At 54.3% G+C, this 24,394-nt stretch overlaps 1 protein-coding gene across 1 annotated transcript in view; it reads right to left on the bottom strand.

Moving 5' to 3' along the window:
• The window catches only part of LOC128821200 (zinc finger protein 208-like), a 1,118,338-nt gene that overhangs the window by 166,339 nt on the left and 927,605 nt on the right, over positions 1 to 24,394 (bottom strand). The window contains exon 15 of the mRNA XM_054002161.1: positions 19,117 to 19,694. Coding sequence (XP_053858136.1) covers positions 19,117 to 19,694 — 578 coding nt within the window. The remainder of the gene's footprint in view (positions 1 to 19,116; positions 19,695 to 24,394) is intronic.

Genomic DNA, 24,394 nt, shown 5'->3' with positions numbered 1-24,394 from the left:
TTCAAGCTTTCTCCTTGTAGCCTCTGAAGTTCAAGGACTTGGAAACTTCTGCTTTTTCAACTGTTCACCACATGCCACTCCTCTAACTTCTGCCCGGCCATAAAACCTTCCTGTGGCCCTGTTTGGGAATTGACACTCATATTTTTCAGGAGAACCACAGTGGGGGTGAGAGGTTTGGGTGCTGAAGCCTGTGGGAGCCTTGCCTGAGTCACAGAGAATCCCAGTGTCCCTGTTTTGTTTTTTTTTTTTTTCCCAAGGAGTATCCAGATGCTTGTCCCAGGTTCCAAGAAGGAAAAAAGAAGTGGAGAAGTGGTTCCCAAGACATGTCCATGGCTGCGATTCCTGTTTGACATAAGTGAAATTAGTGAAAGGCTCCTGCTTCTCTCTTTCCACAGGGACACTGTGGATGCATCCGGGGTCTCTGGTGACCCAGCTGGGAAAACATTTCAGGCCACTGCCTTGACTGTTTGCTCTGGAACTTGCCCAAGGAGCCACAGTGCCCATGGGCAAAGATTTTCCTCTGGAATGTTGCTGCTTTGTGCTCCATTGATGAGAGAGCAGAGTGTCCCCGTGGGGGATTCTTGACTAGATGGACAAGTGCTATGATGTCACTGATGTGCTGACATCATCTTGAAAAGGAATTGTGCAAGACTTCGCAGTGTCCTAATTGGGGAACTTTGGCTGAGGCTTTGGCTGAACTTTGGTCCAGGCTTCCTTGGAGATCAGTGCCAGTCAGGGGGATGGAACCGGATGGCAATGGACCCTGTGCTGACAGCCCCAGGAGAACGAGCTGGACATTCACGGAGGCTCCCAGTGTGGGCAGATTGGCCCCCCAGCTTTGGGGACTGCGGGGACTGCTGGGCTCCAGGACGCTTTGGATGGGTGGTGATGAAGGATCTCTGAAGCCAGGTCTTTAGAACATTTGGTTTATTCTAAGGGGTGAAGGGCCCTGCTTGGAGTTGCTAGCCGCAACTCGTGGCAGGCCCAGGGAGAGCAGGGGGTGAGAGAGAGAGAGAGGGTGAGCGTCCCAAGAGGAAGGTCCAAGAGAGAGCGTCCGGTCCCTCGGCCACACCTTATCAGGGGGCTTCAAGGTGGGCTGGGACAGGACTTGGGCCAATGGGGTTACAGATACCTGATACTTCAGGGGAGGGTTACATGTGAGGGATGAACCATACATGGGGGGGTGAGACAGAACATTCCATTTGACCTTTGGATCTATCTGGAAGTAAAGGGCATTGTTTAATCAGAAGGGGGGATTGCTTTCAGCTTGGCTGTATTATTGCTTTCGAGATGCTCAGTAATTAAGGTTTGGTATTTCAAATCTTGTTCTCATCTCAATATCTGGATTTTCTGACTCTTTTGCCAGGCCATCCGGCTGCAAAAGAAAGAGGGATCTCCCAGGATTTTTCCTTTTTTACATGCATGTTCACAGAGGCTTATCAGCTTTCTCAGGGCTTTAACAGATTGTCAATTCTCAAAGCTCATTACTGATTGCTTTTTGTGTCAGACATGGAGGAAACTGCTAGCAGCTTCTCTTTGCATTTCTTCCATAAGCGCCTCCCATGCAAAACCACCCCACCATAGGAACGGAGGGCTGGTGAAGGTTGCCATGGAAACTGACCATAGCAACAGGGGGGCTGGTGATGTTTGCCTCGGAAGGAACCGAGTTGCCACAGGCCCTCAGAGGGGTTCCATGGGGACTTCCCAAGAGTCTCCAGGCTGTTCAAGAACTGGAATGTCACAGGCAGAGACAGGGGCTCCATGGAGACCTCCCAGGGCCTTCTGGAGATGGTAAAGAGCCGTGTGGTCAGAGGCAGTCACAGCCATTCCATGGTGACATCCCAGGGCACCTTGGGTTGCAAAGGCACCGATCTGTCACAGGCACTCACGGGGGCTCCACGGTGACATCCCAGGAGTCGCCACGCTGCCAAAGAGCCGGGATGTCCCAGACTGGCACAGGAGTTCCTGTCATGGACAGAGTGGGAGCTTCAGCAAAAGCTTTGTTTCTTTATTGGAGAAACTCCTACTGAGTCATGAGGTGGAAAAATGGCTTTGATTTTGGTTACAGGTATCTCCTCTAACTCATCACTGTCTTTTTCCACAGGGCAGAACCCAATGCCCAGCCACAGCCAATGTCCAACAGCAGCTCCATCAGCCACTTCCTCCTGCTGGCACTGGCAGACACGCGGCAGCTGCAGCGCCTGCACTTGTGCCTCTCCCTGGCCATCTCCCTGGCTGCCCTCCTGGGCAACAGCCTCATCATCAGCGCCGGAGCCTGCGGCCACCACCTGCACACGCCCATGTTCTTCTTCCTGCTCAACCTGGCCCTCAGCCACCTGGGCTCCATCTGCACCGCTGTCCCCAAAGCCATGCACAATTCCCTCTGGGACACCAGGACCAGCTCCTATACAGGATGTGCAGTCCAACTTTTTTTTTTTTGTCTTTTTCATTTCAGCAGAGTTCTCCCTTCTGACCATCATGTGCAGCAGCTGCCTGGGCCAGTGGCTTTCTCTTTTCACTGCTGCACCCAGCCAATACATTTTCCCTGCCCCTGTGCCAGGACAATGCCCTAGGCCACTTCTTCTGTGAAATCCCTCCGATCCTCAAGCTCACGTGCTCCACATCCTATCTCAGGGAACTTGGGTTCAGTGCAGTTAGTGCCTGTTTAGGACTCATATGATTTGTGTTCATTGTTTTCTCCTATGTGCAGATCCTCAGCGCCGTGCTGAGGATCCCCTCTGAGCAGGGAGGGCACAAAGCCTTTTCCACCTGCCTCCCTCCCCTGGCCATGCTCTCCTTGATTGTCACCACTGGCACATTTGTCTGCCTGAAGCCCCTCTCCATCTCCTCCCCATCCATGGAACTGGCACTGTCAGTTCTGTACTCGGTGGTGCCTCCAGCCCTGAACCCCCTCATCTACAGCCTGAGGAACCAGGAGCTCAAGGCTGCAGTGTGGACACTGATGCCTGGATGATTTCAGGATCATTCAAGTGCTGGCAAATCAATTGTAATAAACCACTTGGAATAAAAGTAATCTTTGATGTTTCTTGATGGTTATGTCTTGTTTTTGTTTTTTTTTTCCTTTGTTTTATTTTTTTTTCATCTAGTCCACAAAGGAAAGCCATTCCTTGTGGCATTTCTCATTTTGTTTCTCTTCACCATCCCTGTAGCCACAGACTGTGTCAATGAGGGGCTGCGCTCATGGTGGCTTTAAAGGAACTCAAGGATCTCCCAGCAGAGTTTTTTGCAGAGATGCCCCTTTTGTTGCCTTCTCTAGAGCTGCAGCAGCAATGTCTGTGTGCAGAGCTGGGGGCAGATCAGTGCTGGCACAGCAGCTGTGCCCAGCAGCAGCAGCACTTGGTGGTGCCAGTGCTGCTCCTGTGCCACTGCCCGGCTGCCCTGGTGGCCCTGGTGTTGCTGCAGGGCCTGAGTGCTCTCGGGGCCGGGCACAGTCCTGGGGGTGGCAGTGCCGGGGCTGCAGCAGGGACGGGCCATGGGCACTGCTGGGGCAGCGCTGACGCCTCAAGCCAGGGCCTGGGGACTCCAGGCTCCTTTGCCCAGGCTCTCTCAAGAACACGGCCAGGCCAATGCTCAACAGAGAAAAACCCCCGTCAGCAGCCCCAGGCTGGCCGTGGGCAGGCTGGGGGCAAACAGCACGGCTGGTGCTCAGCCAGGGCCCTGGGGGAGAGGGGAAGGAACAGCAGAGCAGGGGCTGGTCCTTCCCCACTGTGCTGGACAGCCCAGGGCAGTGTCCCAGAGCGTCCTCATGGAGCTGCCAACATTATCCCCCCTCTGCAGCCCTGGCCTCTTCCCCAGCTCACAGAGGTGCCACATCCTTGCAGGCACAGACACAGCAGCACTGGCTCAGGAGCCCCTGTTTGCATTGCACAGAGCTGGTGGGAGCACAGCCATGCTGTTGGTGTGGGGACATGAACCTGAGGGAGCACAAATGCCATCAGCCCCTGGAGCCAGGAAGGGCTGGGGCATGGCAGGGAAACCACTCAGCTTTGTCCTGGCCTCTGCAGTCAGTCAGAAAGTTTGTTCCCATCAGCTGGGAGTTTCACCAACGCAAAGGACGTTGTCTTTATGGGCTTTCCCCTAGGAGCGCGGGGGAAATGGCACCAAGGGAACTTTGAACTTTTGAATACTCTTGGCCTCTCTAAATCGAGGCAAGTGACAATTGCAGAGACTTTTTCCACAAGAGCGCTCCTGTCATCTGTGGACATTGTACATATGTTCCCCAGTAGGGCCAGAAAACTGCATAACCCAGAGTAGGTGTAGTGTTGTTTCCTTTTTACTGCCTTTTGTTGGTTTTTATTATGTTAATTTTATATTGTTATATAGTGCTCTTTTTTTTGTACTGTCTTATATTTTTTTTAATAAGTTAGACCACAGCTAGGGACGTAGGGCAGCCACAAATCAGTTAGGTAGCTGATAGTGAGTAGGGACAGAACCTATTATTTCATAACGTGTCAATTTACAACCAAATTGGAGCACTTCACCGGACTTGTCCAAGGTGGACGGGCCACCTTTATTAACCTGGAAAAGGAACATATATTCTATATATGTGTTCGAAAAAGAGCCAAATGCCTCGTCATCTAATTAGTGACGCACATGAATAGATGAACGGGATTCCCACTGTCCCTACCTACTGTCATGAATAAATTCGGTAAAGTTAAGATAGTTGAAATAAGCTGATAATTGTTAGACACCTTTATTGTACACCATATTCACTCCAGTTGTACCCTTGTTGTAATACCCCCCCCCCCGTTACTTCCCCCACTGTTGAATTGTTGTACCCCCTTGTGTTAATACTCCAGTTGTACCCCTTGTTACTTCCTCCACTGTTGAATCCCTTTCTTGGTACCCTTATTGAGTCTCTTGGGTATTGCCTCCACTGCTCCCAAAATGGCGGCCGGAAATAGCTCCGGTAATATGCAAATGAAGCTAGGCAGAAGAAGACTCCACAAGAGGCCCTGGAAACAACGAGCCGACATGGAGATTTAGAAAATTAAGTGACAAGACTCAGTGGGGAAGAGTCCCCCTGTACCATCAACCAGGTTTTGGAGATCACCACCATCTAAAGGTAATCAGACTGAGATGAGGACCCTAGTCAATGAGCCGGGAGACGTCTTCCTAGGCACGCCCGCGAGGACTGGAGTCCCAGTCCTGCTGCAAAGCAAAACTGATCACCTCCTCCTCTGCGTCGCCAAAGGGAGCAGCGGCGGTGTGCGCGACCTCAGGCTCCCACCCAGAGCTGATCACTCAATAAAGGCCTTTAAAAGGAGCTGGTCTCCTGGCCCATTTCTATCACCTACTATCCAGTGAAACCACAGCCAAGGGAACGAGCTTGGCGGAATCAGCGGGGAAAGAAGAGCCTGTTGAGCTTGACTCTAGTCTGGCGCTGTGGAGAGACATGAGAGGTGTAGAATAAGTGGGAGGCCGGGCGCGCGCTCAGCGCGGCGGGGTGACCCGCCCGCCGGCGTCCCGGCCGTCGGTGAAATACCACTACTCTGATCATTTTTTCACTCACCCGGTGAGGCGGGGGGGCGAGCCCCGAGGGGGGCTCTCGTTTCTGGCGCAAAGCGGCCGACGCGCGCCGGCCGCAACCCGCTCCGGGGACAGCGGCAGGTGTGGAGTTTGACTGGGGCGGTACACCTGTCAAAGCGTAACGCAGGTGTCCTAAGGCGAGCTCAGGGAGGACGGAAACCTCCCGCGGAGCAGAAGGGCAAAAGCTCGCTTGATCTTGATTTTCAGTATGAATACAGACCGTGAAAGCGGGGCCTCATGATCCTTCTGGCTTTTTGGGTTTTAAGCAGGAGGTGTCAGAAAAGTTACCACAGGGATAACTGGCTTGTGGCGGCCAAGTTTCTCCTCACAGGACTTGTGTTCCAGACCCCTCAGCAGCCCTGCTGCCCTTCTCTGGACACTCTCCAGCCCCTCCATGTCCTTCCTAAATTGGAGACCCAGAACTGCACATAGCACTTGAGGTGCTGCCCAACCAGTGCTGAGTGCAGGGCAAGAATCACTGCCCTGCTCCTGCTGGCCACAGCATTCCTGATCCAGCCCAGGAGCCATTGGCCTTCTTGGCCACCTGGGCACACTGCTGGCTCATGCCCAGCCTGCTGTCCATCAGTCCCCCCAGGTCCCTTTCTGCCTGGCAGCTGTCCAGCCCCTTTGTCCCCAGCCTGTAATGCTGCAGGGGTTGTTGTGGCCAAAGTGCAGGACCCGGCACTTGGACTTGTTCAGCCTCACCTTGCTGGATTTGGCCCCTGGATCCAGCCTGTCCAGGGCCCTGTGCAGAGCCCTCCTACCCTCCAGCAGATCCACACTCACACCCAGTTTGGTGTCATCTGCAAATTTGATGATGGTGGACTCAGTCCCTCATCCAGATCATCAGTCTAGATGTTCAAATCCACGCTGGCTGGCTCTGATCCCTCGGCCATCCTGCAGGTGCCCTGTGATGGCACTCAAGGTGATCTCTTCCATAACCTTGCCGGGCACCGAGGTCAGGCTGACAGGCCTGGAGCTCCCCAGCTCCTCCTTCCAGCCCTTCTTGGGGATGGGCTCACATTGGCACCTCCAGTCCCCTGGGACCTCCCTGCTGAGCCAGGACTGATGATAAATGATGGAGAGCAGCTTGGGGAGCTCATCCACCAGCTCCCTCATCCCCCTAGCATGGATCCCATCCAATCCCATACACCTGTGAGCATCTGAGTGGCTCAGCAGGTCCCAACTGCTCCCTCCTGGATTACAGGGGATGGTCTGCTCCCTGTCCCCATTTACCAGCTCAGGAGAACACTTGTCCTGAGGACAACCTGTCTTCTTGTTGAAAACTGAGACAAACAAGGTGTCAAGTAGCTCAGCCTTTTCCTTCTCTTTAGTTACTTGATCTTTAGTTCTCTCTGCAGGAACTGAGCTTGTGACCCCTTTATCTTTAGTTATATTCTCCACTGCATCCAATAAAGATTCTCCTTCTCCCTGGTTTTGCTAATTTTTTTATTAAAAAAAATTATAAAATATTTTTTATAAAAATATATTTTTTTTAGAGAAGCCACTAGGTTTAGTTTTAATTGAGGTTTCACCTCTCTAATTTTCTTTCCATATAGCCTTAAACAAAGTCCATAAACACTTCCTGAGTTGCTGGTCCTTTTTTCCCCTGTGTTCCCAAAAAAGCTGCATGGGCAGCCTGGACAGTCATTTTCCTCACTAGCTCATCTTTTGGCATGCTGGGACAGGCTGCTCCTTCCCCCTTCAGATTGCTTTCTTGAAATGTCTTCATCCTTCCTGGACCTCTTTCCTTTTAAGGGTTGATTCCCTTAAAAACACCTGGAAACTGACTGAGGCTGCCCTCTATGTCCTTGTCCAGATCAGCAATAAAGAGATTTAAATGACCAGGCCCCAGTCCTGAGCTCTGGGGACACCCGTGGATGTGACTCCATTCCTCAGCTGCTCTGAGTGCCAGGGCTTGGCTGAGGGAAATGGTGGGTGGGGGTAGGGACAAAGTGGTTTTGATTGTCAGCCATGAAGGCTCTTGATTTTCATATCTGTTCAGACTGCATTAGGAGGTGCTGGGGATCAGTATCAATTGGACATTGCTGATATCAATCTCTAAACAGGAAGAGAAAACAGGACAAAACTATTCTCTCTTCATTGCTTTCAATATATTAGATTCACACTGAATAGACTTCTGAAATCTGTCTAATTAACCACAGAAGAACTGAAGACTTGAATTATTCCCATGGGCTTCTCTTGTTTGGGTGTTTTGAACAAATGTTTATGAGCTTTTCTCACTGAATTCCTGAATTGAAGAACTCAAGAAAGAAGAGGCCTGTGGAGTAGTAAAATCCATCAGCAACCTCCAAGTGGCTGAGGATGCATCCTCATCAGAGCAGCAATGAGCAGAAATGGGCACAGCTTTGTGGCTGCCCCAGCTCTGGGATGGGCCCTGGGCCTGGAGCAGGAGCAGCTCTGGAGGGCCCCAAGGCCGGGGCTCTTGTGCTGGCCTGGGCAGATGGGATGGCAGCAGGGGCTGCAGAGCTCTCAGCACCTGAGCCTGAGGGGAGCAGGGCAGCCAGGGAGCCTCCTTGTGCCTTGGCCAAGCCCCTTCCCCCATGGCTGGGCCTGAGTCCTGGCTGAGCTGCAGCTGCTGCTGTGCCCTTGGCAGGGGCTGAGGCCGTGGGGCCAGTGGCCAGAGCAGCCTGGCCTGAGCAGAGCTGTGGGGCCAGAGGCGGCTGGGCTGTGCTGGGGAGAGGCCCTTGGTGCTGCACAGAGCTCAGGGCAGCTGGCAGAGCTTGCAGGGAGCTGGGCTGGGCTGGGAGAGGCTGACAGAGAAACCATCAGTGACCATCTCAGCCTGGCTGAGCGTGCAGGGGCAGGAGAGCGTCCCTGGGGCTGGGCAAGCAGAACTCGGAGGCACCAAGGGCACCAACAGCTGGGAAATGGAGTGTGGAATGTGGCTCACTCCCTTCAGCCGCTCCCCCCGCTGCCGTCCCGCCGCAGGCTCGGCCGGGGCCGGCCCTGAGCAGCAAGGAAGGAAGGCCGGCAAAGCAGAAGGCTCGGCGAGAGCCGAGGAGCAAGCTCCTTGGGAAAGGGAGGGCGCTAAGCGTGCCCGCCCTGCCTCTGCAGCGGGCTCTCGCCCTGCCGGCCGAAGGCCCCGGCTGCCTGGGTGTCGGCCCGCTGCCGGCCCTCCCGCCGCTGCCGCTGTGCGAACTGGCTGAGGAGAGACTGGGCCGGGGGGGAAAAGTCTGCAGGCGGCGGCAGGGAGTGCGATGGGGGAGGGCGGGGAGCGCCCAGCCATCGATGGGCGGGCGGCTGCGACAGACAGGGGCAGGGCAGGGACAGGGACAGGGGCAGGGATTTCTTCTTTCTGCTTTTTCTTATTTGCCCCAGCTATGGTTTACAAATGATGAAAAGCCATTGCTGCTGCTGCTGCTGCCAGCAGGAGTGCACTAAGTCAAACAGAACCCCCCAGGAAGGACGCAGCTGTCCAGGCCCCTGGCTGCAGGGAGGGTCTGAGCCTGGTGTTAATACCAGAGGAAGTGCAAAAGACACCTGCGTGTGGTGTGGGCAGCTGAATGATCTGCTCTGCCCGGTGGCAGAGCTTAAGGAAGAAGTGGAAAGGCTGAGGAGCATTAGGGAGAGCGTCACAGAAATAAACTGGTGGAGTTACAGCCGTCCAACCCTGAGAGAAGCGCAGCAGGAGCCAGAGGAGCCCTGCCCTTCTTGGCATCAGGCAGAAGGAGGAGACCTAGGAGACAGTGGGGAATGGAAATGGGTCTCTGCTGGGGAGGTCATAAAATTCCGTCCTGACCCCCACCACCTACCCAGGTGCCCTGACAGAATAGGTATGAGGCTTGGCTCCAGAGGCTCTGCCAGATGACACTACAGAAAAAATTCTGCCTGGAGAGTCTCCCAGCTGCACTTGCTCTGTCACACAGATCACAGCCTCAAGCATTAAGAGGAAAAGAAGGGTAGTGCTAGTAGGTGACTCCCTTCTAAGGGGAGCTGAGGGCCCTGTAGATCGACTGGATCCATTCCACAGGGCAGTCTGCTGCCTCCCTGGGGTCCAGGTACAGCAGGGATATCACCAGGAAGTTCCCTAATGACTAAATGAACTTCATCTCTTCACCACTGTCTGGGCTACAGTGACCGTGAAAGAACAGAGTTCTCAATATTTGGTGAAACAAGGAGGGGCATCAACAAAACTTCCACTCTGGACTTCTGGAGGGCAGATTCGGCCTGTTCAAGAGACTGATTTGGCGAGAACCCTGGGAAACGGCCCTTAAAGACAAAGGGGTCCAGGAAGGATGGACATACTTCAAGAAAGAAGTCTTGAAGGCACAGGAACAGACTGTCCCTGTGTGCTGAAAGGCGAGCTGACAGGGAAGACAACCAGCCTGGATGGGCAAGGAGCTTCTGAAGGAACTAAGGGAAAAAAAGAGGGTGTATCACCTTTGGAAAGAGGGTGAGCTGTTGAAGGATGTTGCCAGGCCATGGAGGAAGAAGATCAGAGAGGCAAAAGCCCAATGAGAACTTGAGGAAATCCAGTCATTGCAACCAACCTTTCCTTGCCAAAATGCCATCCTTGGTTGGAGAAGTGGAATGGAATGCTAAGTGCTGAGCTCCTGAAGCCAGCAGGGACACACACCTGAGAGCCAGGCATGGTTTCCTTGGCCTAAAGCACTCAAAAGCACCAACACCCCCCTGAGGCCACACGTCAGTTTTAGCCGTGGGCCGTGTATCTCACTGAAATGGATCTGTCAGACCAACCTCCTCTTCTCTTTATTCTCCTCTTCCTCAGTAGGAAAAGCCTTCCACTGGAAGTGAGCCGTGACGTTACTCCTGTTTTTAATGAACATGGTTGCGTGGTTGGACATGGTGATGAAAGTCGTCTCAACCTCCATGAAATTTGTGCTCAACCCAACATGGACAGCTCCAGCTTCTCCGTGGAGCTCTGTGTGGATAGTTTCTTCACCTGGAACAAAGCAAAGGGGAGTCTTTGCTCAGCTCAGTTGCTGATGGAAGCACAAGGACCAGAGCAAACTGCAGGTCACAGGAGAAAGTGTCACAGCTTTTAGCTGAATGAGCAGTTCCATGGATCAGTACATTTATCACATCCTGACAGCTCTGGGGGTACAGCGTGAGGATGTCCTGGGCACCTCCTTAAACACCTGATTTCTGAGAGTGTTTGTGCAGATTTGGCCCCAAGGTGACAGTACGTACAGTGAGATTTGTCAATGTGCTCCAGTGACCCACTCAGATCACCAGGATTTCTGCATCAAAGTCCTTCAGGTGACGCTGAGGAGCCCAGTTCAGTCCTGGCTTGCCCAGGGTCTCCCCTGGGCATCCCACGAGACTCCTGTCTCTCCTGATCCCTTGCATCCCTTGTTGCTGATATGCCTGGGGGCATGTGGGCAACAAAAGGAGGCCCAGAGGAACAAGTGGAGTGACAGCCCACAGCAGGAGGGGACACAGGTGAGGAAACACAACCAGCCTGGCTCTGCAATATGACAAACCACTACAAAATGAACCCTGTGAAAATCATCATCATCTCCCTGTCCAAACCCACAGCTGCATTAGTTGTGAAATATTTTATATTGTTCTGATCCCAAAACCCAAGCTGGAGCATTGCAAATTAAATAAAAAAGGGACAAAGCAAAGATTAATAAGTACAGAACAGCTTCGACATGAAGACTGAATGGGATTCCTCAGTCTAGAAATCAAATGCAAGATAGATGTGAGAGGTTTGCAACAGCTTGAACGGCCTGGGAAATGGGGACAAGGAAAAATTTGTCTTGATTTGTCACCAAACAGGAACTCGAGGGCCTGGAAATGTTATTAGACAGAAACTAAATATATGTGGAAGGGCAACATAGAAAAAGGGTCTGCGACAAGCCAATGGAGAAGCAGCATACGGGACAGAGGTGTGCAAGAAACACATTGCACTGGAGAGAGTCTGATGGAAACCTCACACCTCGCATACAGCACTGCCCAGGAATAAAACAAAACTTCACCCAGGCACAGCCTCACGGTCGTGCAGAATCAGGGTTCCTCCTTCCCCCACTCAGCAACTCCCAGCAAAACAGGAGTGCAAAAATCTTAGCCCTGTTAGAGGGGATCCACTTTATCAAGCCCCTAAACACCAAGGGGCTTGATAAACACAACAGAACAGTTGATCAAACAACAGAGAACAGTTATCAACACAACAGTTGCTAACACAACAGAAAACTCTGTTTTCTTTGGGGTAAAGCTGGAACAGGGGAGGGACCTCTGGAGGGAATGGAGGGGGATGGGACAATCCCCATGGGATGGGACAGGGAGCGATGGTGGAGGAGTGTCCTGTGCCCCGTGCAGGGCCCAGCACTCACCGGTGTTGCAGCACAGCCACCCGGAATGGTCACCGGTCGTCAGCGGGTGAAATCCCACTGTCACCCGCATGCTGTCGCCAGCGCCCAGAGTTCCCGTGGTCGGAACCACGGAGAAAGGACTGCAACACAAAGAGAGGGCGGCAGCTGCAACGCTCTGCTTCCTTTTGTTGCTCTTTCCCAGCCCTGTTATCACCCAAAGGTGTTTTGCACAAGGACAGATCCTCACCTCTGGGTGCTCAGCTGGTAATGAGCTGCCCGGTTACCGACATTGCGAACCAGCAGAGTCTTCTGGGTGCTGTACTTGACCGGACAGGCCGAGAAGTCCAGCTGCTCAGGGAAGTTCAGGATAGCTCGGCCACCAATGGCCCGAATTGGCACAACTATCCTTTCGCTTTCAGTCATGCAGACGAGCTGGTGGGAATAATCCTGCAGGAGAAGAAACTAGCTCAGCACAGGACATTTAGTGCCATCCCCATGGCAGAAGAAAAACCGTTTCCTATAACCCTTCAAGGGCATCAGTTTACCTATTCCACCCTAAAATGAACACTAACTTCTACTAATATGTCGCATTTTAAAGGCACCAGTGCACTTTGCAAAACCTATCTCAGTGGCATTAAGCTCTTGTGTCACTTGGGTCATCCGGAGAACTGCCCTAGGCCACCATAATTTTTACTCCAAATTTTAATGATGTTAAATAATTCCTAAGTCCCTTCTAAGGAACATGGAGCTAGGGAACTCAGGACATTCCTCTTTAGGTTTCTATATTCCCACTGTTTGAGAATAGGGCAAAGTGTTAAACTGACTCTAAGCAGCAAAAAGAAGATGAGGAAACAGCTGCACCCAAAAAGCTCCTGCACCTCTGGCCTGGTGTAGAAACATCAGTTGGCTCAGAACTGCCCTCTACCTTTGCCTCTCCAACCGAGTCAGGAGAAGAACAGCGCTAAGAGGTGGCAGCATGCTGTTGGAAAGAGCCTCTGTTTTCCTGCAAGGCTTCCTCCCTTCCATGCCATGTCCTAAACCCTTCTGTATGAACAAGCCTCCGGATCACAGCACTGAGATCGCACTTGCCAGGGCCCCAGCACCGCTGTTCAAACCTCCACACAAAAGCACCTTTGGCAGGGAACGGCTGCCAGGTGACAGAGCCACCAGAGTGACAGGCATGAAGACAGAGGCACAGCAGTGTCACTGCTCTGGGCTCACAGCTCTGACTGCAGGTTGCGCCTGCCCTACACGAGCTCTTTCATGCCGTCGTGTCCACTCGGCAGCCGCTCGAGTGACCTGGCCAGGTGACACGACGACGGTGGAAATCACTGCCTTCGGTTCCCCGCAGGGTTTTCCAGGAGTGCCTCCAGAGGAGTGACCAGACGGCTAACCCACTGAAGGATGAGGCTGACTCTCTTTGGGGGTGAACGTCGGGGTTTTATTAGAAATTCCAGGAGCTCCATCAAAACTCAACAGAAGCCAACCAACGAGAGCCCGAGAGGGACTCTGCAACAGTTTATAAAGGGGGGAGTGGAAGGGGAGAACAACCAATGGGGTAGAACTGGGGTGTGGCTTTCAAGGGGATGGATAGGGATAACAACCTATTAGGGGAAAGTAGGGGAGGGGTCCCTGGTCCTGATCCAATCACTCGACGCTCCTGATGGAAGTTTCTGGGTGGTGGGAATGGGCTGCCGAGTGATGGACAGGGCACCAGGGAGGGGACTCAGGAATGACTCAGCAGTTCTGCTGAGTCAAGGGGCAGGCTTAGGGAGGAGTGACAGGGGTTGAACCAAAGGGATATGGGGAGTAACAGGGACAAACCATTCTTAGAACATAGGCAACTACAACAGTGTAACCGAACATAGTAAAACACAATACAACAAATCAGCAATCAAGCAATCAGTGCAGGACTGCTTCTGATGCCTTGAATCAAGAAGCCAGAGAAGAACAGCAAGCCAAGAGAAGAGAAAAATGGGGAGCCAGGAAAAAGGACCAAGAAGACCTTTTCAAAAGTAGATGAAAAAGAAGATCACTTAAGAAAGGTCATTATTTTTGCTTCCAAGATCTATACCATCTAGATAGGGCCAGACTTGCTCAAATTATCCTGAATGACAGAGAGTGTTTGTCCTGTGAACTCCCACCTGCTCTTTGGGCATTTGTTTCCTCTTCAGTTTCATTGGATTGAGGCAGTGACCTTTTCAGAGAGTGGGGAGGAGCTCTCACAACTCCCCTAACCCCATCCCTGCACAACACTCAGAACTCCCAGCAAGGAGATGTCGCTGCTGTGTGAGTCCAAGAGAGGCAAGAAAGGAACGTTGTAGCAAGAGTGAGGTGCACAGAAATGTGTCCAAGTTTTCCTTCTCTCTGTTCATCAGCATTTGTTTTCTCGGTCTGGGCTCACAGGCCCCTCCACAGAAGAAAACCGAGGGATCTGCTTGACAGAGCCTCAGCAGTGGGGCATCTTCAGTCCAGGGAGCTCCAGACCCCAAGGGACCTTTGTGGCCCTGACTCCAGCGCTGCCTGCAGGGCTGGATCTGCGCCCACACAGGAGATGAGAGAGAACAGCTGGCTTGGAACCTCTTCTAGCTGGGACCAGCCGTGTCTCTCAAGGCTTTGGGCAGAGCTTGAGCTTCCCCCCACCAACATGCCCAGGTGCCCAAGGGCAGGTTGGTGAGAGCAGCACAGGTGAGTGCCCAGCCTGACAGAAGGAATTGCTGTGGCAAAGGGAAAGGGAGAGAACACACGCTCCGGGCTTCAGCTGCACATTGCTTTAACTTGGCTCCGGTGGCACAGCCCGGCAAGAGCCTGAGGCAACACACGGCGTTCCCTACTGCACCAGGACAGCCCCCACCAACAGGAGCAGGGCACAAAGAGGTGGGGAGGGGGTCTGCAGCTTCACAGCGCTGCTGGACAACAGGGGCAGGGAGAGGAGGGACGCGAGGGGAGTTTCCAGCCTTAACACAGCCCCAGTGGCTACTTACAGTAAAAGACTTCAGCATTTCCCTGGACCAAGGACGAGGTGTCGGTGTCTTTTTTGGGAATCCAGAAGCCATTTTGAAGGGAGGATATCCCAGATGAGCGACAATGCCTCAATGAAACTGGAAGGAGCAACAATGGAACTCTGAAAATCCAGAACCCAATTCCTGGCAGATTCAAGGCATATACTGGTGCTAAAAAATTTATAGCATTTGAAAGTAGCTAAATGCTTGTTTGGTGTAAGTAGCTAGTATTGTCAGGCCTCTAGTTGGGCTTTACTTGAACTATATGGCTATGTTGTGCAATTCAGAGATGGATCCTACTGAAACCAGGAGCTAAAAATCTGAACATTAATAATAGTTAGAAGAGACCAAGCTCTCAGGACTCCTGTGCAGAGACCAATGCTCTGCGTGTTCAGGACTCCTTTGAAGAGACAAATGCTCTGCGTGTTCAGGAATCCTGTGCAGAGACCAATGCTCTGCGTTTTGAGGAATCCCTTGCAGAGACCAATGCTCTGCGTTTTGAGGAATCCTTTGCAGAGACCAATGCTCTGCGAACAATTCGCTTGTGAATGGCGAGTGTAGCCGCCTGCACGAGCCCAGGCTGACACAAGCAGCCAGGAGCGCGGTCTGTGGCCACTGAGCTGTTCCACAGCACAGCAGCCCCGCACGTCACAGCCGCCGCCGCCGCCGCGTTCGTGGTTACCAGGCACCCACGGCACCCGATCGTCGGGGCCGGGCGGGGCCGGGCCGAGCCGCAGCGATTTTCAAAGGCGATCGTCACTTGAGCTACTTACTTGACTTTGGTGCTTTCTGAAGAGTTTTTCTCCAAGTATTGGAGAGCTTTCAAGTATTTCAATACTTTCCAAGTATTTCTCCAAGTATTAGGAAAGCTTCAAATGTGGTGATAAAGGCACCCCTGGCAGGCCTATCCATTGCTCTTGGGGTAGCACTAGTATTCTACCCTGGCTGGAACACCAGGAGGGGCTGAGGGAGCTGGGAAAGGGCCTCAGCCTGGGAAAAAGGAGGCTCAGGGGGGACCTTCTAGCTCTGCATTACTCCCTGACAGGCGGGGACAGGAGGGTGCTGCTTCAGGAGGCGCCGGAGCGGCGTGGCTCCCACTGTCCCCTCTTCCACAACTCCCTACAACTCCCTTCTACCTCTCCACGTCCCTGCCCCCCCATTTCTGTGACCCTGAGACCCCCCTGCACTCCCATTCCTGAGAACTGAGACGTCCTTTTACCCCTTTGCCCGGCCGGCACTGAGACGCCCCTGTCCCTCGGCTGTGCCCTGTCCCTCGGCTGTCCCCTGTCCCTGTCCCCTGTCCCTCGGCTCTGTGGGCTGGGGGTGGCAGCAGGACCTGGGGCAGCCCTGGGGGAGAACAGCCCTGAGCCCCAGCTTAGCCAGTTCCCCCAGTTCCCCTCAGGTCACTCCCAGCCACTTTCAGTTACACTCACTATGTTCCCAGTATCATCCTGGTCACTCCCAGTATGATTCCAGTTGATCTCAGTGGCCCCTAGCATAGACCCAGTCACTCCAAGTATGATCCCAGTATGAGCCCACTATGATCCCAGTCTTCCCCAGCATGGTCCCAATCAATCCCAGTTGCCCCCAGTGTAGACTCAGTCACTCACAGTTGCTCTCAGTGTGTTCCCAGTCACTCCCAGTACAGTTACAGACACTCCCAGTACATCCCAGATGGCCTCAGCATACTCCTAGTCATTCCCAGTCACATCCACTCAGCCCAGTAAGGTTCCAGTTTCCAGCAGTATGATCCCAGTCACTCTCAGCCACTCCCAGTCAATCCCAGTTGGTGCCACTATGATCCCTGTTGCCCCAGTTCTGGTCCTGCTGGGTCCCAGTGTGCTCTGATCCTGCTCCCTGTGGGTCCCAGTCCTGGGTGCGGTGTGTCCCGCTGTATCCCGGTGTCCCACTCCATCCCAGCCTGTCCCAGTCCACGCCGGTCCCTCCCGGCAGCCGCTGCCGTTTCCCAGATCCTGCCCCTCCCGCCCCCGGAGCTGCAGCCGGACGCCCCCCAAGATGCTGCCGGGGCTCGGGGGCTTCGTGTTGGGCTTCGTCTGCTGGGCTGGGGCTCAGCTTCCCCTGCGGGAGAAGGGGAGGAGGGTCCGGGGGTCGTGTCCCCCCTGGGAGCGCGTCTGACTCCCCCATGTCCCCCCATTCCGGGGTCACCCCCTTTTCTCTCCCCAGAGTCCTGCCCCAGCTCCTGCTCCCCTCTGGGAGGGGCTTCGGGGAGCCCCCCTGGGACCCCGTTGGAATCCCCATTCCTGGGGTCCTGCGGGACCCCCCCGCAGCTCCTTCCCCACTTCCAGGACCCCCTGTACCCCCTTATCCTGCCCTGACATCCCCTGCACTCCCTTTGCCGGCTCTCCTCCTCTGGCAGCCCCTGGATCCCCCGTTTCCCTGACTCCGGCCACCCCCGGACCCCCATTCCCGGCCAGCCCGGGGCACCTCACCCCCAGGCCTCCCTTTGCTGGGAAACCCGGCCTGGGCACGGGGCTCTGCAGCCGCTCTGGGACCTGTGATGGCCCCAAGGAAAGGGAGAGAAGAGCGAGAGGCACAGAAGGGAATCGCCAGCCAGGGATCGCAGTCCCAGCGCCCGCTCCTGCTCCGCCGGGGCTGGGAGCCGCAGCCGCAGGAAAAAATGGATCCGCGGATGGCGGGGCTTGCCCCGCTTCGGGCCGAAGCCGGCGGGTTCCAGGCAGGCTTGGAGCGCAGGGCCCGGCAGCTGAGCCCAGCCCGGCCCGGGGGTCCCGCAGGGAGCGGTCGAGGAGCTGCCGGGGGATGCCAGGAGGGGATCCCGGGGAATTCTCTGGAATTCCCCCGTCCCCTCCCCCCTCGCTCCCTCGGGCACTTTTGCTTCGGCCTTTCCCGCCCTGCGCCGCCGGGATCTGCCCGGTGCCCGGTGACGTCATTGCAGCCTCGGGCTGCCATTGGCGGGCAGCAAAGAGCGGCGCCAATGGCGGGGCCGGAGGCGGCTCTGGGGGCGGGGCCGCAGCGGAGCAGAGCGATGGCTCCAGCGCTGGGGCTGGGGGCGCTCCTGGGGCTCCGGGGGGGGGCGGCGAGAGGTGAGAGGGACCCCCGGCACCGGGACTCTTTGATCGCCCATTCCGGAGCACCGAGGGGCCCCCGAACCCCCATTCCTGGGCGCCGCCATCCCCCCGCACCCCCATTCCCGGCATGGGTTCCACCCTGCACCCCCTTATCCGGCACCAACAACCCCTGCACCCCCTTCCCGGCCATCCCGCCTCTCTCAGCCCCCCGAGCCCCCTTTTCCTTCGCCCACAGACCCCCTGGACCCCTATTCCTGCCTTTCCCAGCACCCAGCCCCTGCTTTCCTCAACACCGAAAACACCCGGGACCCCTAGTCCCAGCCATCCGGGTTTTCCATCAGGATCCTCGAGTCCAGCTGCTGGCCCTGCACAGGACACCCCAACAATGCCAGCCTGGGCCTGGCAGCGCTGTCCAAACGCTGCTGGAGCGCAGAGAGCCCTGGAGCTGTGACCCTTCCCTGGCGAGCCTGGTCAATGTCCCAGCAGCCTCTGGGGAAAAACCTTTTCCTGAGATCCAACCTAAGCCTGCCCCGACTCAGCTGCAGCCGCTCGCTCCAGTCCTGTCCCTGGGCACCAGAGTGAAGAGGTTCCCACAGCTCCCAGCCAGGGACCCGCTGCCAAGGCTGCTGCCATGGCCACCAGGGCTGGCACCAGCTGGGATGCTCAGTCTCCACCAGCCAGGGTTTAGGAATGGGATTCCCCAATTTCCTGCTCCTGCTAAAACCGCTCTGCTACTCGCTGCCCTCCCGCCTCCCATGGAAAGCACAAAAGGCAAAGATCCCCGGCTGGGATAAGAACAATTTATTGTGAACAGCAACCACATAAGGAAGAAATAGGAACACAAACAATATTGAACACAGAAGAGATAAGAAAACTACACCACCACCGACTGTCTCTTCCCAGCCACCTATTCCCTCCTACCTGGAAAGGCCACCCTCCTCCTCAGGAGAGAGAGAGAGAGTCCCTTTCCTGCCCCTGGCAATGACCTGAGGTGGGAGTGAATGTTATGACAGCACCACGGCCAGACCCTCATGTTCTTTGAGCCCACATCATGTCATTGCCAGAGGCAGGAAAAGAGACAGGTTTCTTCCCAGCATGGATCACAGGGAACATGGGTCACCAGGGCTCTTCCCAACATGGGTCCTCCAATGGGGGATGAAGCTGGAGCAGTGCACAAAGCTCTTCCTGCAGTCAGGCCATTTGCAGGCCTTCCCTTACCGGTGTGTCCGTTGGTGTTCAGTCAAGTGAGAGTTCCTGGAGAAGCTCTTCCCACACTGGGAACACACGTAGGGCTTCTCCCCGGTGTGGATGCGCCGGTGGCTGATGAGGTGGGAGTTTTGCTTGAAGCCCTTCCCACAGTCAGGGCAGCGGAAGGGCCTCTCATCTGTGTGAATCCGCTCATGCAGAAGGAGATGGGAGCTGGTGTGAAACCTCTTCTGACACTCAGAGCACTCGTAGGGCCTCTCCCTGGTGTGGATGCGTTGGTGGGTGACAAGGTGTGAGTTTTGCTTGAAGCCCTTCCCGCAGTCGGGGCAGCGGAAAGGCCTCTCATCTGTGTGAATCCGCTGGTGCAGGATCAGATGGGAGCTGATCCGAAACCCCTTCTGACACTCAGGACACTCGTAGGGCCTCTCCCCAGTGTGGGTGCGTTGGTGGGTGATGAGCTCAGAGCTGCAGCTGAAGCCCTTCCCACATTCCCCACACTTGGAGGGCCATTCCCCAGTGTGGATCATCTGGTGGCGGATCAGGGTGCTGCTCTGGCTGAAGCTCTTCCCACACTCCAAGCACTTGTAGGGCTTCTCCCCATCACGAAGCTGCTCATTCACCACCAGCTCCAACATCTGGCTGAAGCTTTGTCCACCTTCCTGGCACAGACTGGGTCTCTCCTCCTCAGAGCACCCTGGGTTGGGTTTGGAGCCGCTCCTCCTGTGGGATCTCTGGCGCTTTTCCTCCCCATTGGATTCCAGCACTGTGGAACCACTCGAAACGGCCTCTTCCATGAGGCTCTGCTGCGGGGATTTGTCCTCCCTGGTCTCCATCTTCAGCTCCTTGTCTGGGGGAGGAAGAACAAGGACAGGATGGGATTTGCCTCCATGCCAGAGGGAAGGGGAAGGAGATGCCCCCAGTGCATCCCCGGGCGGTCGGCGCTGGCAGCGGGGTTGTCCTGCAGCCGGGGGCAATGCTGGGCTGGGAGATGGAGCAGGAGAGGGGGGGAAAGGGGCAGTGACTTCCTCCTCACCTGCCTGGGTGTCCTGGGGCATTGTCACGGTTTGAAAAGACAGCTGTCTGCTAAGGAAGACAGGATCCTCTCTTGAAATAGAAAATGTAAACCCCTTCCCTGCAAATAATGATGATTTTGAAATTAAGGGTTTCTCAGGGAAAAATATGGGCATAGGAATAACAGTTCTTTCCTAGAAAAACACAAATGCGATAGCACAAAATAAAAACCACTGACTGAGTCAGAATAGGACTAGGCACCCTGTGGGTCAGGATGCTGGCAGCAGTCCCAGGAAATGGGGGCTGCAGTCCTCCTGCAGTATGACAGGTGTGGTTGTGCTGAAGCAATGATCCTGTAGAAGGCTGAAGTTTTCCTCTGAGGGTCCAGTGGTGGTGGTGTTGGGAATCTTCCTCTGGGAATCCAGTGGAGAAGAAAAGCTGCTCCACTGAGAATGCAGTGGGAAAAGGATGCCGATGGCATTCGAAGTCCGAGATTATAAACAGGCAGGAATGCTTGGCCCCTCCCCCTGGGCGGAGCATCTCACAATGGGATGATGTCATTTTTCTCAGTCCTGCAGGGACATTCAATGGCCCATTAAGAGAAGATATTTCCTGCAGGAAAGATTGGTTGTGGAAGAGATAAAGAAAACTGGTCAATTAACAGAAGATAACTGTATCACTTCTAAGAGATGGGAATTGATTACACACGCCCAGCTACATCATGTAATTTAGAGATATTGACCCTTGTTCTGCCACTGCAAGATATGGGAGAAAATACCTTTGACCACTACTTTTCCATTTTCACAGACCTTGGAGAGGACCCAAAAATCTCCCAAGATGGGGTTTGGAGGCCTCATCACACAACCAGCAGGCAGAGGCTGCGGGCTCTGGGCTCAGTGGCGTGGAGACTGAGGAGAGAACAGGAGTAGCCTGGGAGGGGCTGAAGGGTGGTTTCAGAGATGGTGGAGCTTTTCTTCCTAGAGGAGATAAGCATGAGAAGGAAATAATGGCCCCAAGGGCAGCTGGGGAGGCCCAGACTGGACAGCAGGAGAAAGGAATTTCTCTCCCAGGGCAGGGCTGTGGTGCAACACGTCCCGCAGAAGGAGCCTGGAGCAGCCCAAGGCTTTGTGTGGCTTGGCAGCTCCTGTGCACAGCCCAGCAGGGCTGGGCCACTGCCTGCAGCCAGCCCAGGCACAGCACAGAGGCACAGAGAGCTTCAATCAGTCAGGGCTGGGAAGGTGCTGAGAAGTGCCTGGGGCACAATCACTGCCAGCCCTTGACACAGGAACCTCTGGCTGCAGGACAATGCAGCTGCAGCTCCTGGAGTGTTCTCCTAAGGCTGGAACATCCCAATGCCCACAGACTCTGTGAGTCCATTCTCTGAAGCCAGGGGTGCCCAGGGCTGTCCTGCAGAGCAGGGTCCTGCAGCCCAGGGCGCTGTGCTGGGCCAGGGCCTCTGCTGCCTGCCAGGGACAGCTCTCAGCCAGCCCTGGGTGCTTCTCACAGCACTGGGGGACAAGATCTGGCCAGAAGGAGACAGCTGGTAAGGCTTGGAAGTGTTCTCCTTGTGTGCTGAGGATGCTGCATTGTTCAGGACTGCTCCCAGCACGGCATTGAACTGCAGAACATTTCCAAGTAGATTCTACAGGGAGAACAGCAAAGCAGGGGCTGCATAAAAGGGAAAATCCTTCTTTTTTAATCTACTGCTCTGAGATGCCTGGATGAGAAATTGCACATAGATATTCGTCTCAGTTCAGGTGGAGAAAAATAAACAAGTTTTCTCTTAGATCTCAATAAACCAGGCAGTGACAGAAATCAGCACAGTGGCCTTTAGAGGAAGCATCTGTGTTGCTTTTCCAGCCTGCTCAGGGATGCTCTGACGTTGCCATCAGAGCCTGCAGAGCCAGAGCTGCCCCTGGGCAGTGCCTGAGCTGGGAGGGCTCTGTAGGGCAGAGCTGAGCCCCCAGGGCTGGGCTGGGCTCTGGCAGCTCTGGCAGAGACTGTGATAACTGTCTATACCCATACCTCTATGAGATGGGTATAGACACACCCCCAGCTACATCTTGCAACCTAAGACAGGCATCTTTGTCGCATCCTTCTCGTCCTTGCCCCCAAAGACTGGGAATGGAAAATCCTGGTAGGGGGAAAACAGGGGATCAGCACATTGGGTTTGAAGGTCCCTCTGCCCAAGTCCATCCCTAGAAGTCACCGGCCATCTGCGGTCCATAAAAACCTCCCAAATACCATGATTTAGCCCTGAAAATGCTTCTCAGGAGTTCCCCGTCTCTGGTCTCTCCCCTTTCATGTTTGTGTGTTCCCCCCTGTCCCAGCTGTTGGGGTCACACTTGTATTGGTGGTCCCTCATCTACTCACTCCCTGCCCTCCCCAGGCTGCAGGGAGTCACAGGAATCCAGAAAGTTCCCCCCTGTTCCATCTCCCCACTTAGGGATGCTGGAGGTTTTGGGGTCCCAGGGTCCCTTTTCTCCTTATTCTCTGCTTTGGGGTGTAGGGGGTCCAAGGAGTCCCGGCATCGGGACCCTGAACCACCATTCCCAGCACCAGGACCCCCCTGCTCCCCTTATCCTGCACAGGGACCGCCCTGAATCCCCTATTTCTGCACAGCAGGACACCCTGCTCCCCTTTTCCCAGGCATCCCATGGCTCCCAGCCACCAGACTTCCTGTGGACTTGACCCTGGCACACCCTGGAATGCCTTGGGCCCCCATTCCTGCCTTTCCCAGCCCCTAGCCCCTCGTTTCTGCAAAACCAGAGACCCCCTGAACTCCCCCTTCCCCAACATCCTGGTTGTCCCCACCCTGGTACCCTGTTGGGGCACACAAATCAGAGAGTACTTTGGATCTTATTAGCATGAGAGATTTGATAAACAAAATGGCCTGGCAATAGCAAACAGAACTTTCAGGATTAAATGAAGATTGCAAGACAATTCAATCAGAGGAGTTTACTGGAAAAAGGAAAATTACATCAGACCTCTGCAAGCAAGAGATGTTTAAAATGTAGGAAAATGTAGAAATGTATATGTTTGTAGAAATGAATATGTTTGTTTATGTGCTCTTTAACCTAATCATTGTAGTAAAACATTACTAGTCTTCCTAGAATAAGTATATAAGCTTTTGTACTTCACAATAAATTGGGATTCTTTGACCATCACACCGAATCCCCATCTCTCTCTCTTCATCGCTGATAATTGGTGCCTCCATGTGAGGGAAGAACCTGACTGGTGGCAGTCGGCGAGCCGCTGGAACTGATCGTAACGGTGAGAGAACCACGTATGGGCCCACAATCGCCTGTCTGCTGTGACTGACAGGTGAGCCAGGGGAACTAAAAAAGGGACAGGACATGTCCAGCAAGAGAGACGTCTATGGAACCACGCTTGCTCTTCTGGGCAGGCATGGCTCTCCCATCCTAAAGCAGGACCTTAAGTCACTTTTACGATGGGTGTCAGATAGGCTCCCGTCCTGGAGAATACTTTTGAGACATTGAAAAATCAAGAGCAGTCTCAGGCTGTATCCTCTGCAGATGCCACTGGCTCCCTGCCTCACTCTGACTCTCCCTGTCCACTTGAAACTGGCACCTCTGATTCTGGAGAGGGGCCCAGCCATCAACCTGCCCCCTACCCAGACGAAGGAGGGGAAGGCATCCTTTTTCACGGTCGTTAGCAGTTTGTATCGCTGACTGTGGCTCTAGCAGTGAGGAGGAGGGGGAGCTTTTTGATCCAGGACCCAGAGATTGAGATTATGAGACTGATCATTCCCTCCTGACCCTCATGATAACTGGATGCAATTCAAGAAAAAGGCTCTTAAGAAGGGGGACCCCCAAATGTTCTTTGGGTGCAGGAAACCTGGGCATTTGAAAAAGGACTGTTTGGAAAAGGGGGAGGCCAGAACATCTTCATGGTCTCATCTGAAGACTGAGCGATTCCATGCAGTCTCTGAGCTTGCACGCTAGGGACCAGCCTTGCCAATTTGGTGATGCCCAAACCGCCGTCCTTTGTGCTCAAGTAAAGCATAGCATTGCAGGCAGACAAACGTAATTGCAGCCAGTTCTTCATGCTTGTGCAAACCTTCTGGTGGAGGGTATCTAGGAACCCTGCCTTCAGGTCCGAGTGGTCAGCCAGGTAGGTCTGCTGAGGGATGGTATAAGTTTTGAGGATATGGATTTTCTGCAAAGGTTTAAGTGGAGCCTTATCAATGCATTTGAGACAGGATTTGAGTTTTGTAGAAAGGTTGGATTTTGCTGTCACAGTCCACGGGTCAATCTGC

Source organism: Vidua macroura, chromosome 36, assembly GCF_024509145.1.
Source record: "Vidua macroura isolate BioBank_ID:100142 chromosome 36, ASM2450914v1, whole genome shotgun sequence".
Classification (NCBI taxonomy): Eukaryota; Metazoa; Chordata; class Aves; order Passeriformes; family Viduidae; genus Vidua; species Vidua macroura.
The sequence above is the reverse complement of the archived record's forward strand: the minus strand, read 5'-3'. Positions and strand labels throughout refer to the sequence as shown.